The 11,103-nt window shown below is 46.8% G+C and overlaps 1 protein-coding gene across 2 annotated transcripts; it reads left to right on the plus strand.

Annotated features, from left to right (window-relative positions):
* The first annotated feature begins 271 nt into the window (after window positions 1-271).
* TAC1 (tachykinin precursor 1) lies at window positions 272-5,967 on the plus strand. 2 transcript variants are annotated; one of them, XM_048951851.1, is made up of 7 exons: window positions 324-386; window positions 424-444; window positions 949-1,083; window positions 1,161-1,257; window positions 1,673-1,696; window positions 3,151-3,204; window positions 5,287-5,967. In XM_048951851.1, exons 1-7 carry the CDS (start codon window positions 324-326, stop codon window positions 5,334-5,336), a joined length of 444 nt encoding a protein of 147 aa, XP_048807808.1. In that variant the 3' UTR covers window positions 5,337-5,967. The 2 variants fall into 2 exon arrangements, with proteins under 2 accessions (XP_048807807.1, XP_048807808.1); XM_048951850.1 differs by lacking the exon at window positions 424-444 and having other exon boundaries at window positions 272-360; window positions 5,287-5,966.
* The last annotated feature ends 5,136 nt before the right edge of the window (window positions 5,968-11,103 follow it).

The raw sequence follows: 11,103 nt of genomic DNA on the forward strand, positions 1-11,103 counted from the left end.
AGCGGAGGTGAGGAGCTGTTCTCCCGTCGGAACGGGCTGAGGGGGAAGAGAAAAGCGGTGGTGCCCTCTCCCTACACCCGCTCCCTGTGCCCGCAGCCTGTGCCCGCTCCCTATATCCCCTGCTCCGGCCGGTCGGGGGGAGCGGCCCCGGGCAGCCCCGGGAGGCGCGGCGGGAGCTGGGGGCGGGGGCTGCCGGCCGGGGCGGGGGCTGGCGCGGGGCTGGGATGATAAAAGCGGGGGTAATTGCATTTAGGCAAATGAGGCAGCCTCGGCCCTCCCCGTCGCCAGGTCTATAAAGTGCGGAGCGCTCCCGCGGGCGGCCAATGCGCGGCGAGCAGCGCTCGGCTCCCGCTGCGAACGGTGCGTGTCCGTCTGTCTGTCCGTCCGTCCGTCCGTCCGTCCGTCCGTCCGTCTGTCTGTCAGTGTGTGCCTGCAGGCGTTAGAGTGCGTGTCTGTGTGCTTGTGGGGGTACGTGCTTGTGGACTTCTGTGGGTGTATGTCTGTATGATGTGTCGGGCTGTATAGGAGGAAGAGTGCCTGCGTGTCTTGTGCGTTCACACCTGTGTGCTGCATGCGCAAGCCTGGCTAAGGGTGTATTTGGTGGTGTGTGTGAGCATCCCTGGACAGAGTGCGTGTGGAGAGCTGTGTGTGTGCAGCTCGTGTGTCACGGGTGAGCTTATAACTAGATCTACATGTACATGGCTATGTGTGCATAAATGTGAGGGTGTATTCAGATGCACAAACATCTGTATGTGAAGGTGTGTGCCCATGTAGCTCTGTGCTTTGGTCTGAGGATGGGTGCACCTTGATGTGTGTCTGCATGCTGTGGTGCCCAGCTGCAGGGTTTATGCACACCCAGGGCAGCAGGTGTGTGTCTGTGTGTGTGATCTGTCCCTGAATGTGTAAGTGTGCAGGTTACCCTACAGGCACTTACCCTGCACCCCACAGGACATCAAGGCAGCCATGAGGCTCCCGCTGGCTTTCACCGTGCTGCTGCTGGCCTCTGCACAGGCACTGGCTGATGAGATGGCAGCTCCCGATGACCTCAGCTACTGGGCAGACTGGGCCGACGGTGAGCAGAAGGTGAGTGCTGAGGCTGAGGGCTGGATGGGTGCTGGGGGTGCTGGGACTGTGCTGAGTGCCGTGCTGTCACCCCACAGGAGGAGCTGCCGCTTCCTCTGGAGCACTTTCTGCAGAGGATGGCAAGGAGACCCCGGCCCCAGCAGTTCTTCGGCCTCATGGGCAAGCGGGATGCGGGTGAGCCAGACAAGGGCACCCCTGCATGCTGTGCCAGCATCCATCCGCACCCCAAAGAGGTCCCCTTCCCTTCTCACTTTGTTTTTCTCCAGAGTTTTCTTGTTGCTTGTTCAAGCTTAGTATAAGATAAACCCCCAGTCAGAAAGGAACGGGTTTCAGGCTAAACTGCTGAGTACACACAGTAAGGAGTATGTTGGCATCAGATTTTGTTGTCTCTTCAAAGAGAAATGCAATTGTAAACATCACCTTAATTTTCCTTATGTCTCTGGAGCGTGCTTGGTGTCATTTCTGTATTTGATGCTTTAAAATAATGCAGTAACATCATATATGTTTGCCTGTTTGTGTTTTTTGTTGTTGTTGTTGTTGTTTTTTAATTACTCTTCCCTTTTTTTTCTTTCCTTTCTCCTCCAACCAGGATATGGCCAGATCTCCCACAAAAGTAAGTTAAAAAATGTAAATATTTTAAATACTTATGTGAAGATACTCAGATGGAGAACTGCATGTTTCAGGGTGCAGGTGTGGCTGAGTTTAGCTGAGGAATGGCAGCACCAGAGGTGGATCACTGCTCCACCCCACGGTCATGTCTCAAACCTGTACTCAATATGAGCCGCCACTCGCTGGGAGATCTCAATCCACATTAAAGTGAGGATGCTGCAGCTCTTAATTTCTCAGGGGGCTCTGTAAACCTTTCTTAGAAGCGAGGCAGGCTTGCTGCCAGGCTCAGAGAGGAACAATTAAGACAGCAAACTCTGGAAGATTAGAATTGTGAATTCCCAAATCCCTGAACATGATTCCAGGGATAAGTGAGATGCCGTGAGGTGCTCCCTGTGCTGTCTGGGTTTGAGTCAGCCCTACTGACAGAAGGGCTGGCTGCTAATCTGCCCTACAAACAGGAGCAGCCAACAGAAGCAGTGTGCATTCCTTGCTTTGTGCCTGTGCCACACTGAGTGGGAGGTGGTGTCAGCAGTGTGCTGTATCCTGCTTGTGCACAAGGACAGGTGTATTCTCTATCTGAAGATGCTTAAATAGGATCTGAAGACCTAATCAGTTTAAAAATTATTTTCTTACTTTGTGAGACCTCCTCTGCCCACACAGAGGTCAATAAGTTCTCTGTTCATCACTGGATTTTGTCACTGGAAGACCAATTACAGAGTCAAACATCCTGCTGGCTAAAGTAAAAAAAAAACCTGCAGCCTTCCAAAGCTGCTTCAGCTCCTGCGAGGTCTGAAATTGTTCCTCTGGGCCTGTAGATGAAGTAGCCAGGCAAAATTTTCCCAAAGAGAAATCTCTGTTTGCCTCAAAAGTCAGCTTAGAGAAAGAAGAATGGCTCCTTTTCCATCCTTACCTGAACTACAGCTGTTGCCACATCTGATACGTGCCAGAGGCCAAAAGCTGGAGTAATTTATCCTCTACAAATCCAGTGGCTTGAGGAGTGCTCAGTGGAACAGGAAGGTAATAAATATTCCACAAATAGAGCCTGGCTGTCTGACTTAGACACGGCCAGACAGCATCGCACTGGTTCCATCTCTAGTAAGGCTCTGCCTGGTTGGTGAGGAGGGTTTAACACCTACAGGTAGAGTAGGTGTATCATACAGATGAAAGCTCTGCCAGGACGCTGCCTTTGACAAGACTGACAAAACTGTATCGGGAAATGAGTAAGAATCAGTTACTGGTTGTTGCTTTTCTGTCATATTTAAACAAAGAAAAGAGGCAACGCATGTCAATCTGAGTCAGTAACCAATATTTGTTCTCCGTGCTCTGAGAGTGGCATGAAAAATGAGTATGTGAGATGAATCATTCTGAAGTCTGTGTCTTCTTTCCTTGTAGAATGCATTGTCTTAAGAGCCCTCCTATTTAAAATGTATTAAAACATCCCCAAATATATTTTTTCAGGGCATAAAACAGACTCCTTTGTTGGACTTATGGGCAAAAGATCTTTAAGTTCTGGTATGTATGTGACTGAATCAGTAATACACAGCTGCTTAACTCTGTTGCCCCTGTTCTCACCCATGGGCTGGTAGAAGAGAGCTCTCTGAGAAGGGACTGGGGCTTTCTGAATCCACATGTGTCAGGGTGCCCCTGGCCCTGCTTTCTGGTGTGGCTGGACCTGCTGCTGGCTGCCACCAAGCTGGTGAATTAAGGTGATGGTCCCCAGGGCGCTTCCCTCACTCCTCTGTCCTTTTCAGTGTGTGTTCTTCTTGTCTTCAAGGTGCTATGGCAAGGAAGCGACATTTCACTGATGCATCAGGGAAAAAAAAAATCAGGCTGAAAACATGAACCTATTTCAACTTGCACTCAATTCCAGGTCTCCCAGATAAAGGAGTATTCTCTTTGTCTCTGCAGATTACTCTTGCTCAGACTTGGAGCAGGAGGTGAAAGAGCAGAGCTTTGCAATTGGCAGCATCTAACTCTGCAGGTGCAGCTGTTAAACATTCTGGGTTTTAATTTTACCCACAAAATGGAAAAAGCTACAAACAAACACTTAAGTCCTTGAATGAATGCTGTGAATTTCTACTATTTTCCCATAGCCTTCCTCCCTTACAAGCATGAGCCTGTAGGTGATTCTGGGCTGCCAGAAGCTCCAGCTCTGCTGTGGGGCTGCGATGAAAAAATCATAAAGCCACAAATGCTTTAAATAAAGCCATCATGAGCCATAAAGCATCAGTTAATTCCCTAGTATAGGAATTTTTTAAAAAAAGAATGAAAAAAAACCCCAAGCCCTAATGCCCATTTCATGTCTCTGAAATAGTTTTCTCTGTTTTGTTAAATGGATGATAAAAGTTAAATTACTAGCTGACACCTTTATATTATGTGGATACATGCTGTGATCTATATTCTGCAATTATGGTTGTCAGGAACTTTTATTTTCAATTAATCCCCGTTCAGACTAGTAATATTGCTCTCTGCATCATCTTGCAAATTGCTATGTATCATGAATAATTTCGTACAATTTTATCTGCGGTGGCAATAGCTATTAAATACATAATACCTGTAAATATCTCTGCTATCATAAAAGTAAATAGCCTGGAAGTAACAAATGGGGTTTTGTAATCCCAATGGAATCATTTGTGTGAGTATGAGGATGCAGTATACAGCAAATGTTTGAAAAAGGCAAAGATTTGATTGCTTTGATTTCAAAATCTCTGGCATAGTTGGAGTACTGTGCTGTGGTATTTAAGTATTTATCTGTAACAAAGGGAAATAATGAGGTTTTACCCTGCTGAGCTGTGGCTGACGTGAAAAACCACACCTCACTGTGATGGTGACACTCAGAAGTGGCAGCTCCTGCAGCACATCGTGCTGAATGCCCCCAGGCTTGCAGGGTGCTCACGCACGCCAGGCTTGTGCTTTGCGGTGCTTCCTTGGGGTCACAGCAGAGGTGACCAGCTCTGCCTGCTGAGGTCAGGCCCTGCCCAGAAGTGCTCTGCAGAGCTCCCTCGTGTTAGAGCAGCAAGGAGGAAAGCTCTCCCACCACTGCTGAGCGCTGTTTTTGACTGGACTGCTATAGGTGGCAGTTGCCCATGGGGTGCTCTGGGTTTAGCCTAGCTTCTGCTGCAGCCTTTGGTACGAGTTATGGCTGTGAGTACGGGCTGGAGGCAAGGAAGGTTTATGCTGGGAACAGGAGGTGGGAATGTCAGTGCAGAAAGTCTTTTAGATTCAGGCATTGATTTCAGTGCTCAAGTCCCCTCTTCGTAATGAAATATTTGAAGATGAAAAGGTTGTGAGCTAAGAGTACTTCAGGCAGCTCATAGATGAGAAGCAAAAGGCACAGACCCTCAGCATCCTGAAGAATTACATGTTCTGAGGGGCAGAACCAAATTAAGCAGCTGGGGGCTGTGCCAGGACCCCAAATCTCTGCTGGCAGCAGCCTCCGAGCAGCTCTGTGGGGCAGGAGCATCACTGGGAGGTGGGGAACCTTGGAGTTCTCATGGAGCTGCAGCCTCCCTGCTCCCTGGCTGCAGGCGCCATGTGGGCTGTGGGATTATGTGTGGCTGTTCAATGTGTCTCATGCTTTTCTGCTTCTTGCAGGGTCCTCTGAAAGGAGCATAGCACAGAATTACGAGCGAAGGCGTAAATGATACATTCCCGCGCGTTATTTATTAAACTTTATTTGTTCCAATGGCCAATGCGGTGTAATATAAACCGACCACTGTATGGAATAATTATTTATTTAACAATACTAAATGGTTTTGCGTTGTTTGGGGTTTTTTTTGTTTTGTTTTGTTTTGGTTTTTTTTGAGTTAGACATTCAATAAAATGATTATTTTTCATGTAGTGGCAGCGACACGTGTTGCATAGGAGCGTTGGGTCCTGGAAGGACATCTCCTTCAGGACCGGTGACCTTGGTGACGTCTCACAACAAAGCACATTGTTCAATATGACCTGTAGAGTTATGTTCACCAATCAGAGGTTCTTTTATTCATCAAAAGTGAGTCTGTATCAGCTTCACAACCATGCAGAACAGAGCTGATGTACAGTCTAGTGCCTCGATTTGTTTTCATGGTTTATAATGTACTGTAATTTCTGTATCAAAATATATTTGTATCATTGCAGCATGTTTTACGTTTTCTGACTACATATCTATATATTTTAAAAAGGTGGGAGGGGTAAGGTTTGAATGTGAATCCAAAGTCTTCATTTCATAGCCTGGAATTTTATGATAGTAACATTTTAAATAAAATCTGCTCTGGGGATTTTGCAACATACTTCCTTTGGTGATAGTGATGGCGTTATTTCCAGAATGAGACACAGATCCAAGAAACTGATCTCAGACTAGAATACTCTGCAGCATAATGACTTCCTTTTGCAGGGAGGCTGTGGGCCTCCTCCTGTAGGGCTGGTGAAATCTTTGGGGGATTTGCTACTGGAAGCAGCAGCTCTGGGTCACTCAAGGTGCCACCCCTATGGAATCCAAAGTCTGTGCTGGCTGAGTGAGAAGGGCCCACTGTGTCCTCCAGTTCATTTGCTGGATTTCATCCACTATTGTCTGTTATTTGAAAGCCGAGCTTTTAATAAATTGTAGCCCTCTGATTCACAATAAAAACACCTGTTGACTTGGACCAATGCAATGTAAGAGAAAAACATGTGGGTATAATTACCTTTTTAATTAAAATGTCTGGTTACTATATTTCCAGACAGTCCCAAAATGCTACATTCACCTCACCAGCTGCCAAAGCATCTGAAGATCTATTTTTTTTCCATCTGCTAAAAGCTATCATTCTCTGTTGCCTTCATTCAAGCCTTCATTGTAGACTAATCAGCAGTAAAAACATAGTCTATACAAGCTGAATTTCAAAATAAGCAGTACAAAAGGATTAACTAGTTGTTGTTTTCCATTTTTGAAGTGAACTCAGCAAAATCAATTTTCAAGTTTATCTGAGACATTCCCACAGCTGTACCTATTAACAGCGCTGATGGACATAGGCCCTTCCTTCTGCTGTATATTGATGAGATTCCCCCAGAGCCTCCTCTTCCCCAGACTGAACAGCCCCCGCTCTCTCAGCCTCTCCTCACAGCACAGATGTTCCAGTTGCTCCATCATGTTGGTGGGCCATCCTCAGACTCTGCAGTGCCCAGGTCTCTCCTGCACTGAGGAGCCCAGAACTGGACCCAGCATTGCAGGTGTGGTCTCACCGACACTCAGTGAGGGGCTGCGTTGGCTCCTGCTGAGCTCAGTGAGCAGGGGAAGCTGTGCTGAGCTGCAAGCACTGCTGAGGGAGCACAGCCATATGCATGTGTGCACTGAGTAATGCTCAGTGAAGGGGGAAGAACAAATAGCCCCAGACAGCAGGGAGGGTGAGTCTCATACATGTGGAGGGCAGCACAGGTGTTAGTTAACAGCATCCAGCAGAGGTAAGGCCTGAATCTTCTGGTGGAACCATTTTCCCTGGAAGGAAAAGCTGACCCTTCAGCTTCACAAACCCTCCTGTTATATGGATCCCTGCAGAATGCTTATTGACGTTTGAAACAGCTTGTCTTCATTTCTGATAGCATAATAAAGTAAGGTTTGTGCTAATTCATGTTTTGAACAAGAAAACTGGCATTGATGTCTATGCTTGCACAGAAACACATTCCCAGGTACAAATAGAACAACCACACAACATGAGACAGGGACTGAAACATTCCAGCTAACTCCGCCACCAGCAAAAAATGGGTAGCATTTCAGGGCAGTTTCCCCAGTTTGAGAAGGAGCATTTGGGAGCATGTTTGGAGCAGCAGCCCATCCCTGCAGTGTGCAGGGAGGACATGCTTCACTTCAGTGATGCTCTGGAGGATGAGAAAGAGGAGGAGGGGAAGATTCCTGCTTCCCTCTGGTGTTCTGCCCGTGCTCATCTCACTGCCATCAGGGTCCTCCTGATGCTACAAGGCAAAAGTGCAAATTCACAGCCTAATTCTTATGCCTTTATTCCTGCTTTTATTAGAAACAATATAGTTTATGCGTTATTGAGAGCTAAAACTTCAGACGTACTTTTTAATCACTTGTCTTAATCTCCCTTGTGAGGCAGTTCTTTCCCTTAGCTTTTAAATACTTTTACGTGGTAGACAGCATTGTAGCCCCAGGCCACCTGCGTGTTCAGCCCCACAACTCAACTGCAAGTTCTGGGAGGGTTTCACTGAGCCCCCCACTGCTCTGTCACTTCCAGCCACATCCATGACACAGGCAGAGCCGTTCCTGTTTGTAGCAGCCTGACATCATCGGTGAAGCTACAGTATGGCATCAATCAGTGAAATGGCAGCGAGCTTTTAGAAAAAAAATATTGAAAATCTGTCTAGGAAGTCAGCACAGAAAGCAATCCCAGAGTGATGCTGGTAATTGTCCCACTGGGGAGGTGCTGCAGGCAGTTTGACATTGCAGGCACCTTCAAAGCACTCCGCCTCCTTTTTGCTTCTATTTTCCCCCAGAAATACATCATACACATGCTTTATGGCTGGTGGCTGCTCACTTGCTGCCCACCAGTGCAACTTTGTGTCCCGTATCCCAGTTCCTTCTGGCTCCCCCATGTTTGCTGGCTCTGAACCGGGAAGCAGCCCCTCACTTCCATCATCACAGTTAATTAAGGCATAGAGTAAAACCTAAATGATTAGTGTTGCAACAAGTTAACACTTGGCTGAAGTAAGACCCTATTGGCAATCCCCATGGAGGCTACAGTTGGTAATGTCTCTCACACACAAATGCACTCCCCTCCCCAGGCAGGGGATGCTGAACCCACACTCAGCAGCTGGCCTTGATGAAATGTGACCCAGAAGACAGTCAGCTCCATCCATCACCACCACTGCTCTGCTGTATTGAGGCTGTTTTCCCACCATGCAGATGTGGCAAAATTCACTGTGGAAGACTGCCAGGGGTCTGTCCTTGCCTGCAGCTCACACCAGGGTAGCTTGGGTCTCGCAACACTTGCCCACCCAGCTGCCACTAGCGAGTCCTTTGTTGCTGTCCTGTAAGGCTGCTGGCTTTCAGTACAGTCCTAAGCAAAAGAAGAGGAAGAATCTGGAAATGTCTGAGCGGAGTGATCCCTGCAGAGGAGCCCAGTCCCCAGACATTGTTAGCTGGAGCAGAGTAGCACCAAGAGTTGTTTTTCAAATTATTCATGTGATTCTTAAAAATGCTGTTTTTTCCAGACTAAGCCAATAAGAGCTCCTTCAGAGCTACCAAGAACCATTATCTATATGAAGACTTTGTCCCTGTATGTACCTAAACTATAGCTCAGATAACTGCTTCAGCATAAAGAGAACTGTGCAAGTCCCTCTGCGAACTTTGTTATAGACCAAATTTTCCTGAGCAATTCCCATAGCCACAATATTGTAGACTTTGTTAATGAACATTGCCAGTATGCTAGGACAGGAGCATACAGCAGCTCTTTCCCCAGGGCATTGCCACACTACTCTGCCAGGATGCAGCTGCCTGTGGGACTGCACACAGTGTGGTGTCCTCTTGCTATCTACAGAATGGTGCACTTCCCCTTATAAGAAACAGCTGATACCTGAAGGGTAGGTTTGTGTTTGTTTTTGTTTTGCTGTCAGCAAGTGTACAGAGTGCTTGAATCTATCTACATCCTTCAGGGACACTATGTAGACCCTCCTCACATTACTCTCAGTGTTTCTGAAAGAGCACAGACTGAGACATTTGTCAACAGGAGGGGCATCTGGGATCTGTGGAATTCACAGAACCACAGAATCACAGGGGTTGGAAGGGTCCTCAAGTGATCATCATGTCCAACCTCCCTGCTAAACAGTTACCCTTCAACAGGTTGCATAGGCAGGTGTCCAGATAGGTCTTGAATACCTCCACAGAGGGAGATTCCATAGCCTCTCTGGGCAGCCTGTTCCAGTGCTGCATCACCCTTACTGGAAAGAAGTTCTTCATGATCTTCCTGTGTTCAGGCTTTAGGCCATTACTCCTTGTCTTATAGCTACACACCACCAAGGAAAGCCTGGCCCTCAGCCATTTATCTCTCACCTCCTTTTAGCTATTTATGAAGATGTTGATATTTATTTCATAGAATCACAGGATGGTTGGGTTGGAAGGGTTTTAAGATCATCTAATTCCTACCCTTACCTACAGGCAGGGACACCTCCCTCTGGATCAGATTGCTCAGAGCCCCATCCAGCCTGGCCTTACATGCTTCCAGGGAGGAGGCATTCACAACCTCTCATGGCAACCTGTTGCAGTGTCTCACCACCTTCACAGTAAAGAATTTCTTCTTACATGCCCTTACAAAAAGTCTCTTCCCAGCTTTTCTGTAGGCCCCCTTCAGGCCACTATAAGGTCCCCCTGGAGCCTTCTCTTTTCCAGGCTGAAGAGCCCCAGGTCTCTCAGCCTGTCCCTGTGGGGTAGGTGCTCCCAAAAGGCACAAGCACAGTGTAGAAAAGTACTACAATTCAAGCAACATCCTCCAGAAGAAAACCTTGCTTGGATAAGACATTCCTTTGTTGCTGAAGGAACAAACACATACAACAGGGCTACATTAAGACTTCATTTCAAAGCAGAAGTTAAACATTGAACCTCTCTGATAACAGATTTTCTGAGTGAAAAATGGGCTATAGTTATACCTTTTAAGTTATATGATGGGCACAACTGCAAAATTAAGTTTTCAGGATGATAAAAAAGCAATATTTTAAGAAACATTTTGCATATACCTGCAGTTATTTAAAGGTGAAACATTTTGCTTATGCACTTAGCTGTTTTTTTAATTGCTCACAGGATGTACCCATGCACTTGAGATTATTTTAATAGCTGTACACCACGCAGCTGAGGAAATTATGTTGCTTGCTGTTTCATTTTTCTTACAGCTTTTGTTTGTGAGACGCATCAAACGGTGCAATACTGGGATTCCACGCAGAAAAAGAGCTGCTGTTTGTTCTCATTAAGGCCTGCAGGGCAGCCCATGCTCAGTCCCCTGTGCTGTGCTCCCAGCTGCAGCCCGAGCAGCCTTGGGCCCCGGCACCTGCTGCATGTCCTGGTGCTGCAGCAGGTGCTGCTTGGGGTGGGCTGGTTTGAAGGAAATCACCTGGAAAGGAAGACATCAGCATAAATGATTTCCTTTTAAAGTGCACACTTCTGTTCGGTGCTGAGAGCTCACCAAGAGTTTATTTGCTTATCTTTTTCAATTGTTTTCTAAGGAAAGTTTTGTTTTATCATCGTTGCTGGGATTGCTGCGTGTAAAGCACACAGCTACCTGCATTGCAAGAGGATGATTTATTGCACTGAATATGAAATATGAATATCTCATCCACCACTTACCAGTACAATGGCTAAATGAATATGGGCTGGAGCACTTTCCAGCTCAGACAGCGTATGTTTGTTAGCAAAAGAAAAAATAATAAAGTAGAAACAATCATAACATT

This window comes from Lagopus muta, chromosome 7 (assembly GCF_023343835.1).
Source record: "Lagopus muta isolate bLagMut1 chromosome 7, bLagMut1 primary, whole genome shotgun sequence".
Classification (NCBI taxonomy): Eukaryota; Metazoa; Chordata; class Aves; order Galliformes; family Phasianidae; genus Lagopus; species Lagopus muta.